This window comes from Leucopleurus acutus (assembly GCF_964270905.1).
Source record: "Leucopleurus acutus genome assembly, chromosome: 4".
Lineage (NCBI taxonomy): Eukaryota > Metazoa > Chordata > Mammalia > Artiodactyla > Delphinidae > Leucopleurus > Leucopleurus acutus.
Genome location: NC_139146.1, coordinates 113,037,153 through 113,059,702, shown reverse-complemented (window position 1 = coordinate 113,059,702; position 22,550 = coordinate 113,037,153). Strand labels below are relative to the sequence as shown.

At 42.4% G+C, this 22,550-nt stretch overlaps 1 protein-coding gene across 1 annotated transcript in view; it reads right to left on the bottom strand.

Moving 5' to 3' along the window:
* FRAS1 (Fraser extracellular matrix complex subunit 1) overlaps positions 1-22,550 on the bottom strand; it is a gene marked incomplete at its 3' end in the record, with an annotated part of 462,769 nt that overhangs the window by 167,082 nt on the left and 273,137 nt on the right. The window contains exons 20-22 of the mRNA XM_082837588.1: positions 22,276-22,419; positions 696-848; positions 295-441 (exon numbers count right to left, since the gene is read on the bottom strand). Of these exons, the coding sequence (XP_082693714.1) occupies positions 295-441; positions 696-848; positions 22,276-22,419 (444 nt within the window). The remainder of the gene's footprint in view (positions 1-294; positions 442-695; positions 849-22,275; positions 22,420-22,550) is intronic.

Genomic DNA, 22,550 nt, shown 5'->3' with positions numbered 1-22,550 from the left:
TCCCTGTTTCCTTCAATGACTCCAGAAGAGCAGGAAAGGAGAGAAAGTTCATTTTTTAAAACTTACGCTGACAATGGGCTTCCCTAGTGGCGCAGTGGTTGAGAGTCCGCCTGCCAATGCGGGGGACACGGGTTCGTGCCCCGGTCCGGGAAGATCCCACATGCCGCGGAGCGGCTGGGCCCGTGAGCCATGGCCGCTGAGCCTGCGCGTCCAGAGCCTGTGCTCCGCAACAGGAGAGGCCCCAGCAGTGAGAGGCCCGCGCACAGCAAAACAAAACAAAACAAAACAACTTACGCTGACAAGTGTGGTTGTCATCGAGATAGTGCCCTGGGAAGCAGGCAGTGCTGCAGGTGCCAAGATGGGACAGAACGAGGTCAGTGTCACATGAGGAGCAGGAGAAGGGTCCTCTGCTCCGGCAGGTTCTGCAGGAGGAGTGACATTCTGCAGACGGAAGAGACATAAAGAGAACCTATGAAGCCAAATTCCCCTCCAAAGCAGCATCCCGAGAGCCGTTAATAAAATCCCCAGCCCAGAGAGCATTAGCTGGTCTGGTTTATTGCCCTACAGTGTGCTTCCTGCCTCTCTCTCTCTCTCTCTCTCTCTCTCTCTCTCTCTCGGGAAGTTCCAGCCTTCTCAGCTATTGCCCAAGAGAAGCTCATGGGGCACGGCAGCTCCTGTGTCCAGCACGTACTCACTTTTACAAGCTCCTCTCTCTGCGAAGTATCCAGAAGGGCAATCGGGAACACAGCGATCTTCTAGCAGCAGGTACCGGGCATTCTGACACCTCAGGCAGACGCTCCCGGTGTTGTAGAGGTCAGCTGCGCAGTGCTGGCACAGAGGATGGCAGTCTGGAGAGCACACGGGAGCACAGAGAAGGCACGGATGCTATGAACACAGCGTCTCATTTCTACACCAAAGGGTAAAAGGGACTGCAATGACCACTGTTGCAGCACAGATGGCTGGAGAGTAGCGCAAAGGCAGTATACATCAGTAAAGTAGAAGCTTGGGACCTGTACAGATTGCGTGTTTGAGGTTTTTAGCAAATGGCCAGGCCCAGCACAGCAACTGAGTTTTCATCCCTTTCCGACTGAACAACCTTCAGGTCCTAGGGCAGCATGTGATAGATACTTGCCAGGGGGTATAGAAAGAACTATCAGATAACAGAAACAGTTCATCATATCAGCATATCCCCCGAGAGTTCCCAGAACTCGGGTACCGTGTGCCCGTCGTTCACAGAGCTCCTAAGCTGTGCTCAGAGGCCCCACGAAGCTCATCTCCCCAATGTGGCCTTCCAGAGTCAGCAAACCAGCCTCAGGCATTGGTAGGGGGGGGAATTAAGGTTGGTTGATAATAGAATTGGGGGGAAAGTGTAGTCTTTAACTAGAGGTAAAGTTACAAAGAGCTGAGTTGGAAAGTCATTTTCATGACCTGATACACAGTTCACAGAAGCTGTTTTATCAGTTGTGATTAAATCTATAGGGCAACTTATCTGGGATGGCCAGCACTGTCTCTTGTTCTCACCCGTGTAAGAGTCATCCTTTAATTAAAGAACTTGGTTGTGTTCAGCTCCCCATATAGGTGAAAAAGCCCTCTGTCCTACCTTAAGTGGTAATAATGCTTCAAATCCCATTTACCATCCTCCATCCCAAAGGTGAAAGAAAAGCCACAAATCCTGAATTACCCCCCAAAATGAAAAAGGAGTAAAGACCTAGGAAAAGAGAAGAGACTTCTGGTTATAGGTCCTGTCCATCTTCCCCTGTAGGATTCAAAGCACTGTTTGCAGTTGCTAAAACACCATTCAGCGGCCACATAGGTCTTGTTTCATCCCAGTCTTGTAGATAGTGATTTCTAGCGATATTTAGACTAAAAAATCCTTGTCAATAAAACAGATTACCTGTCCTTGAAATCTGTTAAAACAGGTCTTTCTCTCCATACCCTCAGTGATACACTTTCTTAATTGCTGATCACCTGAGACGTGTTCTTTGCCAAAGAAGAGATCTCAGTCCCATACCCAGCGCCCACTCATCCGCATGAGAAGCCTTTGAGACCTCTAGCCATTCCAGAAGTTGAACCCAGAGTGTCCTCCGCAAAAGTCCTCTTTTAGCAGCACACAAGTGAACAGGCCCCGACCTTTCTCTGAACTTCAGGAGTTTCAAATTACAGGCCGCCTTTTGCCAATATTAGAAACAGTTCTTGATATCCTAAGAGGCAAATTAATCCCCATTATAGCCCTTCAGTAAATTATAAAGGAAATGATGGCTGTATTGAGAGAAATCTGATAAGGAGGCTATTTCCCCCTGACTTAGTGTACAGTTTCCACACAATGCCAACCTTTTTGTTTTCCTTTTCCTGTGCTTTCCTCACAGTGCCAGGAGCACTTTGAAAGTTCCTGGAGCAGGTGGAGGTAACTCCGTTTTACGATTACCTTAATGAGTGGGTACAGGTTAGAACTGAAAACCCAGGAAACATGACTGATTCAAGGCTCCATTATTTGAAAAGTCTTGGCCTCTTCCTCTTTAAAGCCGGTGCTTACAGAGAGTGTGGGGCTCCGGCATGCGTCAACAAGATCCGCAGGTGTGCAGGGGTCTAAGAACTGGTTGCATCTAACTGAGGCTTTCTCTAGTGTACAATTAGAGGAATGAAAAAGAATAATCACCAAGGGGATGCTTTGAAGAGAAAGTAAGCAGATCTCTGGAATATTGTGTGGGTGCAATAAATAAATACTTATGGATTTGTCCAATCATGGGGATCTCTAGGAGCTGTTTAAATGCACCTTCTAAAGGCACCTAGAGCTGGTTTATGGATGTTCCTTCCCGCTCTCATGGCAGCAGCTTTGAAGCCCTTGCTATTCTTCCCTGGTCACCAGCCCACGCTGCCCACCCTTCCACATCCTACCTGGTTATTTCACCTTCTACTTGACTCAGCCCATCAAGCATGAACACCTTTGATTCTTTCCTGCCAAACCCTTTCTTTCATTTCATCTCCCCTCACAGGATGAAATGGCTAATTCCTCCACCCCCATTTTTTAATCCGATTTTCAACATTATTTGAACATTATGGCAACATTAGCGCATCTTTTACCCCCATCTCTCTTCATTCTCCTCGACCTCAACCTCCAAACATGCTCCGCATCACCTACTCCCCGCAAAGTTTTTCTCAACAACCTCCCCATCTCTTTTCTTTCCTTCACCACCCAACTTCCTTGCCTCCCTAACTTCTCACTTCACTGTAATCTGCCTTCAACCTCCACAATTCAACTGTCGTATTGCTCTTGGAAAGGTCTCTGACCACCTTCTAATGACCAAACGTAATGGCCTCCTCTAATTCCTAACCCACCTGAAAGGTGTGCAACACATGACACTTCGGATCACCCCCTTCTTTGACCTTCTTTCCCCTCTTAGCATGCTTTATCCTGGTGCGCCTCTCGGTCATTCTCTGCCTCTGACTGCCTGATAAGTGTAGAAATTCCTTACAACCCTTAACTTCTTCTGTCCTCTTAACTTAAGTCTCATTCTCTGGAGGTCTTAAACCAGACATGGCTGTTTGCATCATTTTGGTATACAGCTACCAGAAGCCAGTGGAAAGGGCTCAAGAGTTACAGAGAGAGAGAATGGGAACTGGTACAGCCACTGTGGAAAACAGTATGGAGGTTTCTCAAAAACTTAAAAACAGAAATACCACACGATCCAGCAATTCCACTTCTGGGTATTTTTCTGAAGAAAACAAAAACACTAAATTGAAAAGACATATACACCCTTATCTTCACTGCAGCATTATTTATAAAAGCTGAGATATGAAAGCAACCTAAATGTCCATCAGTAGATGAATGGATAAAGAAGATGTGGCATAAATATCCAATGGAATATTACTCAGCCATAGAAGGAATGAAATGTTGCCATTTGCGACAACAGGGATGGACTTTGAGGGTATTATGCTAAGTGAAATAAGTTGGAGAGAGAAAGGCAAAAGCCATATGATATCACTTAGATGTGGAATCAAAAAGAAAAACGAATGAACAAACATAAAACAGAAACAGAGTCATAGATGGAAAGAACAAACAGACAGTTGCCAGAAGGGAGAGGGTGGGCGGGATGAGTGAAATAAGTGAGGGAGAATAAGAGGTACAAACTTCCAGTGACAAAATAAACATAGGCAGAACGCTCTATGACATAAATCACAGCAACGTCCTTTTTGACCCACCTCCTAGAGAAACGGAAATAAAAACAAAAATAAACAAATGGGACCTAATGAAACTTAAAAGCTTTTGCACAGCAAAGGAAACCATAAACAAGACCAAAAGACAACCCTCAGAATGGGAGAAAATATTTGCAAATGAAGCAATTGACAAAGGATTAATCTCCAAAATTTATAAGCAGCTCATGCAGCTCAATAACAAAAAAACAAACAACCCAATCCAAAAACGGGCAGAAGACCTAAATAGACATTTCTGCAAAGAAGATATACAGATTGCCAACAAACACATGAAAGAATGCTCAACATCATTAACCATTAGAGAAATGCAAATCAAAACTTCAATGAGATATCATCTCACACCAGTCAGAATGGCCATCATCAAAAAATCTACAAACAATAAATGCTGGAGAGGGTGTGGAGAAAAGGGAACACTCTTGCACTGCTGGTGGGAATGTGAATTGGTACAGCCACTATGGAGAACAGTATGGAGGTTCCTTAAAAAACTACAAATAGAACTACCATTTGACCCAGCAATCCCACTACTGGGCATATACCCTGAGAAAACCATAATTCAAAAAGAGTTGTGTACCAAAATGTTCATTGCAGCTCTATTTACAATAGCCAGGAGATGGAAACAATCGAAGTGTCCATCATTGGATGAATGGATAAAGAAGATGTGGCACATATATACAATGGAACATTACTCAGCCATAAAAAGAAATGAAATTGAGCTACTTGTAATGAGGTGGATGGACCTGGAGTCTGTCATACAGAGTGAAGTAAGTCGGAAAGAGAAAGACAAATACCATATGCTAACACATATATATGGAATTTAAGAAAAAAAATGTCATGAAGAACCTAGGGGTAAGACAGGAATAAAGACACAGACCTACTAGAGAATGGGCTTGAGGATACGGGGAAGGGGAAGGGGAAGCTGTGACAAAGCGAGAGAGTGGCATGGACATATATACACTACCAAACGTAAAATAGATAGCTAGTGGGAAGCAGCCGCATAGCACAGGGAGATCAGCTCGGTGCTTTGTGACCACCTAGAGGGGTGGGATAGGGAGGGTGGGAGGGAGGGAGACGCAAGAGGGAAGAGATATGGGAACATATGTATATGTATAACTGATTCACTTTGTTATAAAGCAGAAACCAACACACCATTGTAAAGCAATTATACCCCAATAAAGATGTTAAAAATAAATAAATGAATTAATAAATAAATAAGTCATGGGGATGAAACCTACAGCATGGGTATACAGACAATAATAGTATAACAACTTTGTATGGTGACAGATGGTAACTAGACTTATCCTGGTGATCATTTTGTAATGTATAGAAATATCAAATCACCATGTTGTGTACCAGAAACTACTGTAGTGTTGTAGGTCAATTATACTTCAATAAAAAAACAAAAGAGGGAGTTGTAGAGGCTCCATGATCACTCAAGGCCTCTGCCTCTCTCCATGGCTCCATATTAAGCCTTAAAAGAGGCATCAGATCAATCACCAGACGTACCACATGGCACGATGGAGCGAGTACCCAGAGGCAAGGAGAAATCAATAGATGACACCTGAAAATATAAAACAGTCAACCGCAGGTTGCCCAAAGCATCACATTAATCCGAGTTAGTTTACAGTTTCACATTACACATGAGACTGTAACTACTTGAGTCTGCAAAGTTCAACTCTTTTTGTTCGCTACCTGTATTTCTTCCTTATTCATTTATCCATGGCTTAAAAACGCATACTGAACACCCAATCCTGTGAATAGACCCCAAAACAACAGTCTGAGTGGGTCCTGTGTTAATACATTCCTGCAAACCTCTCTTCCCAACTCTGTCTTATACAAGCCTCTAACAGAACACCACACAAAACCAATATGCTCTCAAACCTTGCTCTGGAGTCTATCTGAAGGTTGACTGATTTTTATTAAACCAACCAGAAAAGAAAAATAAATTCCTAAAACCTAGGAAACACCTTTGTCTTAAGAGGCTTGAAGTCAAAATCTCTTTGCAGGAGAGAATTCCTTGGGAGAGCTCAAAATGAGTTATGATGTACAGGGAAAGAAGCCAGAAATCAGAGCAACGGGGTTTGAAGATTAATCCCAGCGTTCTGATATACAATCAGAAAAGCATCTTTCCCGAGGGCAGGCTGCTCAGTTGTGACAGGCTACAAGTGGCCAGTCCCCCTGGGCACCAACTGTAGGCAAGCTTCAGGTTCAAGCCCCAGAGGCCACTGTGATCTTCTATGCAGAGAGGGGGCTCAAAACAGGGACCTTACGGTTTTATTTTTCTGACTACAAAGTCAGCCATGGAAGAAAATATGAAAAACAATTTTACATAGTATAAATGAACATAAAAATCCCCCCATGTGGGCCTTTTAGAATAAATAACTATTAACAGATATTTTTCTCTTAGTTCTTTTTCTATACAACTTTCCATATGTAGATTTTTACACAGATGAGATTTTATTAAATATTGTCATATAATAACTTTTTTTTCACTCAGTACCATCAGCATTTCCACGTGTCATTAGGGACTCTTCGTAAACATCATTTTTAGGGGTTGTATAATATTCCAGCATTGAATAAACAAATAAAAATTTACCATTTTTCTTATACTTGATCATTTACTTCCAATTTGCCCACTTTTATAATGAAGGCCATGATAAGACCCTTGTGCATTTTAGATTATTTGCTAAAAGACAATGTCAGGCTTCCCTGGTGGTGCAGTGGTTAACAATCTACCTGCCAATGCAGGGGACACACAGGTTCGAGCCCTGGTCCGGGAAGATCCCACATGCTGTGAAGCAACTAAGCCCATGCACCACAACTACTGAGCTTGCGCTCTAGAGCCCGCAAGCCACAACTACTGAAGCCTGTGCACCTAGAGCCCATGCTCCGCAACAAGAGAAGCCACCGCCTTAAGAAGCCCACACACCACAATGAAGAGTAGCCGCCGCTTGCAGCAACTAGAGAAAGCCCGCGCGCAGCAACGAAGACCCAACACAGCCAAACATAAATAAGTAAATAAATAAATTTGTTTTAAAAAAAGTTACATCCAAGATACATTCTTGAGACTGTTTCATTGTAACTTTGCCTGCACTAGGAAATTTTTTTCAATTTATTTTTTATTGAGGTATAGTTGAATTACAGTGTTGTGTTAATTACTGCTGCAGAGCAAATGACTCAGTTATACATATATATACATTCTTTTTCATATTCTTTTCCACTGTGGTTTATCACAGGATATTGAATGTAGTTCCCTGTGCTATACAGTAAGACCTTGTTGTTTAAGGAAATTTTAAAATAATAAAATGATCTTGGCTAATTTGGTTGGTGAAGATTGGTGTTACATAGTTGCTTTGGTTTGGATTTCTTTTACTGTAAGTGAGGCTGAGCATTTAAAAACTCTTTCTTTCAAACAACAAAACTGTTCAAATGTCTACTGTACTCACAGAGCTTTCAGTATGGTGGGGATAAGGACCCTGGATACATAATTACACTTAAGTATGAAATCTGTGTAATCTCATAATAATTTGAGATATCCGCCCGTGAGTTCTTTCCTCATCCACTGCAACCATCCCGCATTAGACCAGGGAGTATAGGCCACCATGTGCTCCTAGAGAAAGTTAGCAGAATCAGACCAGCACAGATACCAAATTCACAGAGCCCAGGGCACAGGTGAAAGATAGAAGAAAAAACAAACTTGAATGTGGAAATTGGAGCTAGGAGACCCAGGCCCTCCCCCACCAATACTACCCCTACCCTCTCCACCTCTGTACCCCAGCCTAGAAAAACCCTTCGAGCTGGAGAGGAAGAAGGAGCAGAGAGACCATTCAATTTGCCTCTCCCCTCCCCTCCTGCGGAACAGGTTGGAGGTAGCTGAGTGGAATATTCAAGAATCCAACAGTGAAGCGGACTTGGGCTGGGCTTCTTGACTTAAAGAAAGTCGTCTCCAAACTGAGTCCTTTGTCATGAGGCAATAGAGACGGTGGCACAGTGGGATGAGCAACAAGAGAGTGTAAGGCAGACGCTTAGACACGGGACTGCCTTGAGGCTATTGCAAACTTTTGTAAAATGCAAACCAGGTAAGCCCAGGGACCATGGAAGTCTCTGACGGGGCACCAACTCGGTCCAGGAAGCAGGTAAAGCTGCCTGGAGGAAGCTGAGACAGAGACACTGAGTGGGAGTCAGCTGCTGGAGGAGATGGGCAGGGTGAGAGAGCTTGGAAGAGGTCCCAAGAAGAGGAAAAACATGCAAAAACCCAGAAGCGCAACAGAACGGGATGCCTTCAAGGAACTGAAAAAAGTCCAGTATGGCTGCATCTTGAAGAACATTCGGAAGAGCCACTCAGGACCTGGCTGTGCTAATTTTGAAATACCTTGTAAGTCATGAAAAAGTGTATGGATTTAACCACGTGGCGACTGGAAATGGGTTTCTCTATGTGTATACCAGTCTATCTACTGAAGTCTCTGTGTTATTACTACAGGTTTAAATGAGAAATTGTTGTACGAAAGGTAACTAGTGATGGCAGAAGACATTAAAACCACAGCAAAGAACCAACAATCCAAGAAAACTCTGACACACAGCAGCTTTCAATGTGAACTTTTCTGGGGCGAGGAGAGGGGTCCCTATGTTTCTGTTCCCCTCCCCCTTAGGCTTATTATGCTAGAGTAGGCATATTAGGAAAACTAAGAATACTACAGTGTAAGTACACAAAGGCTTCTGTGACCAGGGACGGAGATCTCAGGTGTCCCCTGAGAAAGAAATCCAACACACCAGTGGTTTGCCTTTCAGGCACGACCAGGGAAGACCTTTCCACAAACTGTCAGCTTCTAAAACGCCTTTAAGATTCAAACCAAAGTAGAATTTGGCAAAATCAGTAGTGCCTAGCAGGGAGTCCTTATCAATTTGTTAAATGAAAGAAAAAAAAAATATTGGAGTCAAAATATTAGGAAATTGTGGGGAATTCGGAGGCCCATGAGAAGCTTCATCTGCACCGCACCACTTGGTCCTCAAAATCCACTCCAGGCCGAGAGGAACAGGGCACTACCTGGCTGTGTGTGTGGCAATTTACAACGGCCTTGTCAGTACAGTTTGAGAGAATGAAGAGAGAAATCTCCCCATGGCCAGCCAGATGTATTAATTATACAATCTAAACATAGTTAAGAGGTGTTAGGAGCCCATCTCCAGGCGCTGCAGGAGGTGACTGACTATGTGTCCCAGGGAACTGCTACGACACCGGTCACTTGACGCACAGTAAAATCTAGGGGCATATTTTCGAAGAATTAAGCTGATTGGGAAGCAAGTCTTGAACTCCTCTTGGTAGGTGGTGTCATCTGACAAATCCTGATTCAGATCCTTGCTGGACCCACACTGGTAGGAGCACAACTGTCAGAAACAGTGTCCTTAAAATGCCAGTGTTCTCAGAAAGGCCTCTCAGAAAGGTTCTCAGAAACCGCAGAGTGAATTCTCCTGTAATCGCCCTCACCCCACCTTCCACTCCCATTCCTCCCCACAGGTGATGGATGTCTGGAACGAGTTCACAGGATCCACTACAGGAAGTTGATACTGTCACTGCTTAATTTGTACCAGGACCGCAGTTACTAAAATAGGGGAATTGAGTTTCCAACCCACCAATCTAGCAGCCTCTGCAAGGATTAACGGCCCATCATAAAAGCCCCATCTGTGCAGGAAGGCATTTGCATCTGACCTTCCTGTCTGTAATCAAAAAAGGAGGCTAACCTCAAATATGTCTAAATGGTGAGCATGCATCCATTAATTGCTTAAAAACAGAGCCTATTCTGAAGCCCGTCTCTCAGAGTCCTCCCACAGCTTCTCAGTAAGTAAATCCTTATTTGTCACTATTTCAATTATAGTAAAGAGTCTTTAAATAAAAGACTTATTAAGGATGACAAGGAGAGGGGAGGGACCCAGGATACTTTTAGGTGTAGTCTGTTTCAGATTACTGGTATATAATAAACATGTGGAGGGGGAAGGGCAGATGGACTTCCAGTTGTTTGTGTGTGTGCCTGCTTGCTAACAAACCTGGTGAATCAGCACTTTAAACAAAGTGATGAACACACTAGAAGGGAGCCTGGAAATGGAGTATCGACTCGAGCTGAAATAAATGCACTTCTTGTTTTTAAGCAAGCAGAAGATTCCATTTGTTTTCTAAATATGTACAGCATGCCTACATACTAAAAATGTAAATACATAAAGAATTAATATTTTGATTCAGCAGCGGCAATATCCTCTAATATGTCACCCTGCAGCTGTGAGGAAATTATATGTGGTCATCACCATGTGATGTTATGTTCAAATCACAAAGGCTCTGCTTCAAGGATCGGTGAGGATTACGCACAATCGCGATGGATGGAAGCACACGGCAGTGAGATGATTTATTTCACATCTTGGGGGCAAAGGGAAAAAAAGCTTGAAGATATTAAAGTAAATGTGTACTGGTGAAGCAGTGGCTTTGGATGTTGGTTTTATGGGGCAGTGACTCCTTAGCTGATAAATAATGGACCTATAAAGACAATTTTAGACACATAGTGAGATTTTTAATAATGTCCTATCAGTCGATTAGGTTCTTAATGAAACCACATTACATGTGTTTGGAAGCTGTTAAAATAATCAGCACTTGTATCTGTTCCTCATCAGGTGAAAAGGGAATGATTCCGTGCTGAGCTCTGGGTCCTTAAAGTGTGTATAGACTGAATTCTGATGCCACTTTTAAAATTGACAGGGTTCTACTTGTGAGACAAGTACAGCAGGAATCCAGAAAATGTTATTATGTCACATGTTTATGAATGCCAGAAGAAAAAGAAGCCTCTTCTCTTCCCCTTTTGATCATCACTTTGGTCCTAGCCCACCCATGAGGTCTTTAGAAATCACGTGTTCTTTTTAGGGTTAGGGTTTAGGGTTAGCTCTCAGTTAGTACAAAAACAAAACAAAACAGACAAACAAAACTTCCCATTTTTTCAGTGTCTGTGGCTATTGTTTTATCCTGAAAAACCAATCATCAACAACAACAAAACCTACTACAACAGATTGGCCTTAGCGTTACAGGACAGTGATTTCCACCCAGTGTTGACAAACTTACGAATGTGGTGAGAAGGCTGCAGTAGGACCCACGGAGACAGACAGCTGGAAGAAGGAGTGGGTGAGAGGCAGTGTCAGATGTAAGAGCAAGGCTCTCTCCTCAGTTCTAGTGCCAGTTCTTGCTGCCAACAAGGAAACATGAGCACCACTCCTGCCTTGTACCTGACCTCCCATCAGTTTATGTTTTACTCTTGCCTTACCTCCAAAATAGAAAAAAGTTCACTTCGATCAACATTTATGGCATGTGAGTTGGGTGTGAGGCACTATGGAAGTTGCTGCAGGAGATAGAGCACTGAGTCAGAGTCAGACCCTTCCCTCAAGATGCTCATGACAAGGTCCAATGTCAGAAGAAAGCCACACTTAAAATGCAATTAATGTCTAAGGAGGACCAGAGAATATTTTATCCAAAGGGAATAAGAGGGACTTTAACTTTGCAAGATGTGGCAATGATTAAAATATGGAATAGGGGTGGGAAGGAAGCAGGTGTAACTCAATTTTGAATTACAGTTGATCCTTGAACAATGCAGGGGCTAATCTGAGTATAACTTATAGTCGGCCCTCTGTATCCCCACCCCCATCCTCTGCATCCTCGGATTCAACCAACCATGGACCATGTAGTACTGTAATATATACTAGTGGAAAATATCTGCATATGAGTGGACCTGTGTAGTTCATACGCACATTGTTCAAGGGTCAACTGTACTCAGTTCTGAATTACGCTGATTGAAAAAATCAGTAGTGGATGGACAAGAGAGTCAGGAGAAGGAAGGAAGGACCTGGTGGGGGAGGTTTCTTTGGAGGTTTCTGAGTATGTTGTTCCTGTGGATCAAATGTCCAGAAGGTAGACAGATAGAAATGAGAGTCTGGAGATGATGACCATGTGTGGACTTGAGATAGACTCTAAGGAGAAAACAGAAATGAGCACTGGATCAAGACACTAAGGTCCTAAAGGAAAGGGGGTCAGGGAGGAAGAAGAGAAGGAAAGATAAAGAGGGAAGGAAGGAGATGAAATGAGTAACCAAAAGAGGAAATAACTATTGGGCTAGACCACCTCTTGAGGGTGATGGGACAAAGCAGCTCTGGATCACAGATGGAGGAGCTCCCCCGGGCCAGGGTGAGGGAGATCCTTTCTCAAAGGAAGCAATGAGGAAAACGGTATCTAGAAGAAGATACAGAGACATTTGCGGAGAAAAAGTGAGGGAGTTTTTTTGCTGTTGTTGTTTTTAGGAGATTATGTTAATCTTCTAAACACAAAAGAAAGCAAAGATGTCAACTGATGGGAGTGAGAGTTGAGTTGAGGGAAAGTATAGTGAGTACACATGGAAAGGTCATGGTGAGCAAGGTGACAACGCATCAAAAAGAGCTGTAAGTAATACAATTGCTGAGAAGCAGAGAAGGTCCTATTGGAACTAGATCGGATGATGAAGTCTGATGACGGTGTTCACACGCGTGCCCTCTGAAGTGGCCAGCTCTACTACGTTTTAGCTGTGAAACACTGAGTAAATTGGTTAATGTCTCTCATCCAGTCTCTTGGGTTGTAAAATGGAAATGCTACTAATCATAGAATTGACCTCCCAGGGTTGCAGTCAGGATTAAATGAAATAATGTATGTGAGGAGCTGGTACATAGGAAGTGCTCAATAAACATTAGTGATTATTCTTTATCTGTGGCAGGCCCAATCAGGATTGACATTGATACTGATGGTCATACTTACATCTAAGTCACTATTTTTGCCCCATTACATGTAAACACAGAGATTTACATGTGTGTAAGAAAAGTAGATAAGTGTAGCCATAGCAATTTTGCTGTCTCTAGTACTTAAGAGGATAGCCTATGAGCCTAAATTCAGTTGTGTTCTTTAAGCATGAACACTCAAAGTCTTCTCTGCAATTCAGCTCCTGGCCTGTAGTTCTTATGAAGACAACAGCAATTGTAACTTCATTGGTCGTGTTCTTTTTTTTTTTCTGAAAGTAAAAGTTCAAAGAAAAGAAATGCCTTGAAATATTCAATCACCCTTCAGCAGACATCGTGGTCCCTTAAATAAAACACAAATTCAGAGAACAAGGGAGAGACAATCACTGAAAGTTCCAGAGAGAGATTGGATATGCAACTCATAGTTCAAGCAATAGGAGATAGGGTGACAGATGAGAAATGAGAAAAGAATGTGCATTGCCGAAAAAGAAGATAAGGAAAATAAAGGTGTTAAAAAAAAAAAAAGAAGACACAAGAAAATTGAAAAAATATAGAGATAGAAGAATAGGGCCAGATGGAATGAAATAGAAGGTGAAAAAGAAGAGATAAGAAGCAAAAAAAAAATGAGTCACACTAAGAAGATCCTTGATGTAATTAGCATAGGATGCACTGGAAGGGGATTAAAATAGACCTTAGGACACCAGAATCAAGTCATTCCTTTGCCCAACATTTCCTGATCACCATCTATGTACTGGTTAGGCACTGCACTGAGCTCTTAATCCCACTTCCACAGGAAGGTTTCTTGGGATGATCAAATGAAAAAATAAGTGAGAAAATGCTTTAAAAATTATAAAATGTCAAGAGCACAACATTATTGTTATTAACAATACATGAAAAACAGACCTCGTCCCAGCCAAAGCCTTGAAAGTCATACTTGGTTTACCAAGCAGTAACTCTACCTCCTGCTGGTTATTGCCCATATCCACAACAGGAAAACGGCCAATCAAATTAAGTTACACAACGGACATATGGATATGGGGTGGGGAGTCAGAGAAGGGTGGGGGATGAACTGGGAGACTGGAATTGACATATATGCTATGTATAAAATAGATAACTAATGAGAACCTACTGTATAGCACAGGGAACTCTACTCAGTGCTCTGTGGTGACCTAAATGGGAAGGAAATCCAAAAAAAAGGGGGATATATGCATATATATAACTGATTCATTTTGCTGTACAGCAGAAACCAACACAGCATTGTAAAGCAACTATACTCCAATAAAAATTAAGTTACACAAACATAATGGAATGCTATTTAGCCATTAAAAATGACAATTATGTGGATTCTTCCAATTATTTGCCAACACATGGAAATACACAAAGTGATATGAGAAACAACAAAGAAATACAGGCATAACTCATTTCATTGCACTTTGCTTAACTGTGCTTTGCAGATGATTGCTTTTTCTTTTCTTTTTTTTTTTTTAAAAACAAACTGAAGGTTTGCAGCAACCCTATGCTGTCAAATGATGGTTGGCATTTTTTAGCAATAAAGTTTCTTTTTTTTTTTGGCCACACCTCACAGCTTGTGGGATCTTAGTTCCCCGACCAGGGATCAAACTCAGGCCCTTGGCAGTGACAGCATGAAGCCCTAACCACTGGACCGCCAGGGAAGTCCCAATAAAGTATTTTTAACTAAGGTACGTACATTTGTTTTATTTGTTTTTTTTTTTTTTTTTTTTTTTTTGCGGTATGTGGGCCTCTACACTGGTGTGGTCCCTCCCGTTGCAGAGCACAGGCTCCGGACGCGCAGGCTCAGCGGCCATGGCTCACAGGCCCAGCCGCTCCGCGGCATGTGGGATCCTCCTGGACCGGGGCACGAACCCATGTCCCCTGCATCAGCAGGTGGACTCCCAACCACTGCGCCACCAGGGAAGCCCACGTATGTTGTTTTTTTAAGACATAAAGCTATTGCACACTTAACAGACTACAATATAGTGCAAACAATTTTTATGTGCACTGGGAAACCAAAACCTCATGACTTGCTTTATTGCAGTAGTCACTTTATTGCAGTGGTCTGAAACTGAACCCACATTTCCGAGATATGCCTGTACATAGCTGCTGATTACAACTGTGAAAAATGCATGTATATTAAAACAGATAAACAACAAGGACCTACTGTATAGCACAGGGAACTCTGCTCAATGTTACATGGCAGCCTGGATGGGAGGGGAGTCTCGGAGAGAATGGATACATGTACGTGTAGGGCTGAATTGCTTTGCTGTGCACCTGAAACTACCACAACATTGTTAATCGGCTATACTCCAATATAAAATAAAAAGTTTAAATATTATTTTAAAGAATGCATGTATGTAACCACTGAAAAAGATTAAAGTACATGTGGAGTGATATATATTATTAAAATTTAGTATGCATTAATGTCTTCATTTAAAGTTTATTTATTTATTTACTAAGGGTATATAAAATAAAAATACATGGCAATCTAAAACAGCTTCCGGCACTTAAAACAGACCGGCAAGTTCTTGCAACTTTCCCCAGTAGCGCCTCTCCAAACCATCTTGTCATACCAGTCCCCGATGATCTACGTTTTACTCTACAATCAGAAAACTCTTCTTGAATCCCTATTGTTGTAACCAACTGTGTTTGTCCTCATCCTAGGTTCCTAGGTTCAAATCTTGGCTCTATCTTCCAACTTTTCTTATTTTGAGTAAATGACTTAAACCTTACTTAGGTTCAGTTTCTTCATATGTAAAATGGAGATAACTTTAGTACCTACCTCAGAGGATCATTGGTAGTATTAAATGGCAAAATGCATTCAAAGCAACTAGCACAGTGCTTGTCACATCATAAGCCCTCAGAACTGTCACCTATTATTAGAAACTCACAGAGAACATGAGCTAGTCAATGCCAAGTGCTAGGTAATTGGTAGAAACAGTCAACGTACCTAGGAATTACAACGTGGGAGATGCCAAAAGGAAGCTGGTCCTAGAAGGGACGGAATCTGAGCGAGGCCACGAGGGACGGATGGGTAGGATTTTGATGATGAAAATAAGGTAGTAACTGCTACACGTTTTAGTATGTGCCTCTTTCCTCCTTTCAGCTTACAGCCCCAGGAGCAGCTACAGCAAGATGTAGAGCAGTGCCAACCCACTTTCCCCACATGCAGAAACTGCCATAAAACAGAACTGGCTCCCACCTCTCTGGCTTCAAGTCAGAGTATCTGGAGGCAGAGAGCTGTGCACTGACTCATGCAGGGCTCTTTCCCAGTCCTTAATGATGTTCAATTTGAACTGTTTTGTTTTGTTTTTTTCATTACTCAGTGTTGCAGTTCTATCACCTTATTCCAAAACAAGGATTTGTTGCTCTTTTAATCTGTGCATTTCAACTTTTTCACCATGTTTTTCAGGCTCCTCTTTCAGAAATGAGTGACAATGAATGGGAAAAACTGTAGAAGGGACTCAAAAAGTTTTGTTTTCTCTTTAATGATTTGGAAGAAAAATGTTAACAGGTTTTCTAATCAGTCAGCTCAGGTTCGGAGAGCAAACACTTCTCAGACCCAATGCTAGAGGATAATTACGGATTGCTCTTTGATGCTCTCAGCAGTCAAGAGAGTGGCAACCCTGAGAATTCTTGGGGCCCCCTCTGCTTGCCCACAGAGAAGAGAAGGGAGGAAGAAAGGACGCGAGGGAGGGACGCACTGAGGGATGGAAGGAAGGAAGTCCACAATCTGAGTATAGGTTGAGTATTTCATTTTACCTTTAGGGAGTGCCAACATATTGTCCAACATATTAACATCAGCTAGTGCAGGGCTTCTCAAAGATTGTTTTGCAAAGCACTGGTTAGCCCTGTGAGAGTCTATAATAAATCGAAGGAAGGGGTCTGCAGTGAAATGTTTGGCAAATGATGGGCAGCCTCCTTCATCTCAGAGATTCACAATGCACATCTGCTTATTTAAGGTTTTGAGAAATCCTGAAATAAAGAAAGCTGCTTAACTTTATTTAACCGAGAGTTTCCTAAATTTATTCAGCCATGAGACATTTTTGCATGTAACACCTATTAACCATTGCTTAGAGCTCAACTACCATGGAATACAATATGAAAATTCTCAGAGCAATATTTCTTTACTGTCACTTGTCTTCTTTCGCTTACATTCTGGCACAGATTTATGAAGAAAACAAACCAGCATTTAAAACAGTAGTGCATAAAAAAATGTTTAATCCCCTAGAATTCTACCGTCCTAACAAATCAGCTATTTAAAATTTTGCAGTCTTCATAAAAAACAAACCTACGGTTACCAAAGGGGAAGGCTAGGTGGGATAAACTGGGAGTATGGGATTAAAAGATGCACACCACCATGTACAAAATGGATAAACAACAAGGATTTACTGTATAGCACAGGGAACTATATTCAATATCTTGTAAGAAACTATAATGGAAAAGAATAAAAAAATATAGATATATACATATATGTATGTTCAGCTGAATCGCTTTGCTGTATACCTGAAACTAACACAATATTGTAAATCAACTATACTTCAATTAAAAGTAAAATATATATATAAAATGTTGCAGTCCTCCCCTCTACAATATTACTCTAAGTATTATCTCCTTTTCTACGTAAGAATTAAAAAGTACAACCTTCCCATTAGACATTCCAGAAAGCCCGAGGCATTTTTTTAATGCATCTTCATTTGGATATTTCTCCTTCATGTTTTCTTTTTAATTCTCACCCTCTTCTATGAACAGGAGAAAGGTTTTAGCTGAGAAAGACAAATGGAGGGAACACCCCAGGCTTTGAAATTTGGGGAAAACTTTGTTGAGATGCAGGCAAAATATAAAGAACAAAAATCTATGAAGACAAAACCTGGTGTTTTTCACCCCAGTTCATTCATCTTTGCTGAAAGCCTTCACCTCTGGCCTATTCTCACAAACTGTATATTTGCTTTGATAGACTTGAAGGGAAAAAACCCCACACGTATGACATCTCCACATGTCATAACACATTGAGGTTATTGGACCTGTTCCCAGGATGTGTTTATTCTTGTCTGTGTGATAGATTAGATGTAATTTTCTTCCTTAAACAGCTAAGTGCAATTAAGAGGTCTCTGATGATGATCTTAGGTACAGCTCAGATAGAGAATAAATCCTGTGAGTACATGCTACCACCCTGCAAAGCTCACACACGATAAAGGGAGCAGAGAGGGTGCTTCTCCAGGGCTTCCACCGTTAGACCTTCCCAAGGATGATGGAAATAGACTCTGCTGACCGCACTGCAGGGGTGAATTACCTTCTGCTTTGTCTATCACTAGGGTTCCTCCCAACACCTTCCTGAGTTTAGATAAAAGTCATTGAAATGCTCCAGGAGGTTATACAACTGACTGAAGCAACACCTCAGCTAAAAAGAGAGTTCCAGGACCTTAGGTTTAGGGTAAGCTGAAGATAGCAGATAAGCTCATGGTGGCTATATTCAGCAAGGACTTAGACTTTCACCGTCCTCCTGGACAGCTACCCCAGATGCCCAAGGGTCCAACCTGCCCAAGCTCAAACACATTATCTTCCTATTTTGGCCCTTGGTAAATAATGCTCCCATTCGTCGAATTTACTTGGCCAGAAATCATCCCCCAAATTCCCTCTCCCTTAGCCTGAGGGCTAAGAGATCACCAACTTCTTCTGCTTCTATTAGGTTGAACCATATAAAAATTGCCAGTATTTGACCAGGTTTTGCCCACAAAACAGCAATGCCCCATAGGTCAACCTAATGTATAATTAACGCTTATTGAAGCCATGCCTCTTGCTTTTCAACCCCTCAGCACTTTTCTCATCAAAGGGCTTCATCTCTCATCTGAATTCTCACAACTCCCTCCTAAAGGTCTTTCTGCCCCCAGGCCTTCTTCTACACAATCTTCTGCAGATCTTTCTCTTTGCAGAAATGTAATCATAACATTTCCCTCCTTAAAAACCTTCAATAGATCCCCACAGCCTTGATAACAAAGCATGTTCTTCTTAAACAGAACATACAAAGGCCCTCGTGACCTGCCTTGCTTCCTTCTGCTTCAGGTCACAGCACCCCCGTACTTGGGGCTGGCATTCTACTTAACTCTTTGCTGGTGCCTGAATAGAAAATATTCTTTGGCTTGTCTTCTGGAATGCTCTCCCCTCCGAATCTCCAAACCCCTCCTAATTCTTACTCATGTTTCCAAATCATCTCAGTTATGACATATTCCAGAAAGCCTTCAGTACCCAGCCAGCACTACACGCACACACACACACACACACACACACTCCAGTCTGGGTTAGGGTGCTGTCCCACAGGCTCATCTCATAGCCAGTAATAACATATTACAGTAATAACATATTCAACACATATCTCCTCCCTTCACTATACAGTACATTTCTTGAATGCAAGCACTTTATCTTATTCATCTGGGCCTCCCCTGAGCCTAGCACAGTGCCTGGTATGGAGCGTGTGCTTAAAAAATGCTTGATGAAACCATAAACGAATGAATGCATTACAATGTTACAGAGAGAATTGGGATGTGTTTGGAAAGGGCATATATATATATATATAGATATAGAAAAAGTAAACTTTGGGGTCAGTGCACTTCCCCGAAAGATCAACAACTGAAATTATCTGTCAAATTTTTCTGTAACAAATATTGTTATGCCATTCTCAACTCAACAAAGGATTTCCAAGCACTAGACAACGGGTTACCTTATTTAAAACCTTCACTTAATATACCTAATCTCAGGACAGCCAAGGTGTGTCCCTTCCAGCTCATTTTAGTGGAACCTGCTCATCTAGGGCTGGGGACTTTCAGAGTCATTTAGCCTAGTCCCATGGTCCTTTATTCTAGTGGTCCCTTATAAGCCTTAAAAAATTAATGCAATTCCTAATCACCTACTTTACCATCAGAGGGCTCTGGACATTGGAGGGAAGAGAGTTGATTAGAAGTTAAATTTTTCCAATCTCCTTATATAAACATTTATTTATAAAATATGTCCCAGCATAAAATTTTTAGGGTCCACATGCAGAATAGATTGGAAATAGAAAAGCCATTATGAAGGTTCAACCTTCTAATGTCTCTCTCTGACTATAATCTCTCCTCACTACAATGCATCTTCCAAAAAGCTTGAAGATTTCCTGCCTATGACATAGTCTTAGTTATCACAGTCACCCCTAAAACTCTCATAGCCCTATTGCCCACAAGAGTCAGTCCACATCCTTCAGCCTAGAACTTTGGGTTCTCTATACCCTGGTTCCAACTTAAATTTTCCAACCATTTCATCTAATATGCCTTAATTCAAACCACTGTCCTTCAGCCAGGTTAGACCACTCTCACTGGCCATGAATGGCCCACATGTTCTACCCCCTGCGCCCATCTCCTGGTAGAACCACATCTGGAAAGCCTGCTTTGTTTCCCTCTGTCTAACAGAATCCTAGCTATTCTTCAGGAAGAATTTTAGGCCCCGTCTCCTCCACAATGCTTTCCAGATCTTTTCGTTCTCCCTCCTCTGAACTCCTACAACTCATTCTGCCTATTGATGTTATTATCCATAAATTGCTTTGTACTATTTGTTAGCTGTACTTGTGTCTTTGGTTTACCTCCTGAAGTAGCCTGGAAGATCTCTGTGACCCCTCAAACAGCAACTCAGCACCCTGGACTCAGTCGATTCTCAAAAAATATCCACTAATGTGCTTTAACCATGTTAGGAACCTCTTACTAGCTGCTCCTTTGTATCCTAAAGTAAGAATCAGTAGCTGAACTCAAGCTTACAAACTATAATACCAGTTAGATCCGCCCGTGCCAGATTCCTCTTCAAGGGGAGGCACTAATGCCTCCTATTTGCCCACTTCCCAAGTCAATCCGGACTACACTGGCAGGACTGGCAAACAGCTCACACCCTACAGCGGTGGGGTATCACGTTTGTCTGAAGCCTGGAATCTCTGAGCTTCTACTTTCCATTGCCTCTAAAATGTCTGCATTCTCAATAATCGGGTTTTGCCCTGAATCCCAGCCTGTTTTGGCTGTAGCCCCGCTCTCGACAGTTCAGTCTTCCTAGGGTATAGATCTTGGACCCTAATGTCTTTTTTCTTTTTTTGGCTGCACCGCACGGCTTGTGGGATCTTAGTTCCCTGACCAGGTATTGAACCTGCGCCCTCAGCAGTGAAAGCTCGGAGTCCTAACCACTGGACGGCCAGGGAATTCCCTCTAATGTCTAGTCTTTAGCCAAGGTCATGTGCAAAAAGAACTGGATCACCCAGGACCATGGCGCCACAGCCACACTTGAAGCGCTATAATTGACTTGCTGTATCGAAGGGGCCTGCTTGATACTCTGATCTAGACAACTGGTCATACCTCCTCCCTGCCCAGGAACAAGCCCTACAGCCGGGTCAACCCCTCCAGCATGCATCCAACTGGATTTCTCAGCTTTCCCACTTGCCCAGTATATCCCAGAATGCCCCCCAGTCAAGCCCTTCAGAGTGTGACAACAGCTGCTGCAGGTAAACCTCCTCAAGTTGCTCCTAGAAGTGAGTCAAGAAATACAAAATAACCCACTAGTCTGTAAGTTCCACTCTCCAGACTCTAAGCTCTTTGAGGGCAGAATAATTGTCTTACTCATCCTTTTTTTTTTTTTTTTTTTGTTATTCGGAGCATCTGACCATTAGATATTTGTTGTAGGAATGGATGGATGAACACAAACACTGCATAGCTCCTTCATCATTATCCAAATTCCAGGCTGCTTTCCTGATTTCTTTCTTTTTGCGATCTGAGTACTAAACTGAGGAGGAAAAATCCCATCTCCTGAAGCAAGTGATTTACTTCTAGGTTAATCTCCCTATATTTTTGTGCCTGGGGCTGATGACAAAGTTTCCCCACAGCAGGAGATAATGTAGACAAGAGGGCGACCGTCTTCTGAGTGACTGTTGTGAATATACTTCTTGCTCTCTTAAGCTGAAGTGCACCACACGCACATAAGGAACCATTATCATGACTTCAATCTTCATTAATATGAGGGTCTAAGTTTTCTCAGGAATTGCAAGAGTATTATTAGAAGATTCCAGCTGAATCCACAGATATTTACCAAATGTCTGATAGGAAGCAGTGAAGTGAGTTTTCAGACATGAGACACATATCTTCCAAAGAGAGCTCGTATTCTGATGACAAAGGACAAATACGAGAGCCTCCTGGAGCCTGGCAGCAGGAACCCGAGCATTTGGCTAGTGATTTCTGAGACTGCGAAGGGGGTCTCACTCACCAGCACAGTAGCCCACGAGGCCGAGGAACTGCTCCTCTTTACAGCTGGTCCTGCAGCTCCCAGCAGCCAGAGTAACATGAGGGTGACAGGAGATGCAGTCAGATTCTGACGGGCCGTGGCACTGCCTGCAGGTGGGGTGGCACTCTAGAAGGTAAAACAAGAACCAGGATTGGAATTAGCAGCTCAGCATGTAAACACACAAAGTACTTAATGTACTCCACAAATTACACTAAGAGCAGACTTCAAATACTAATCATCTTGGGAAGATTCTTGAG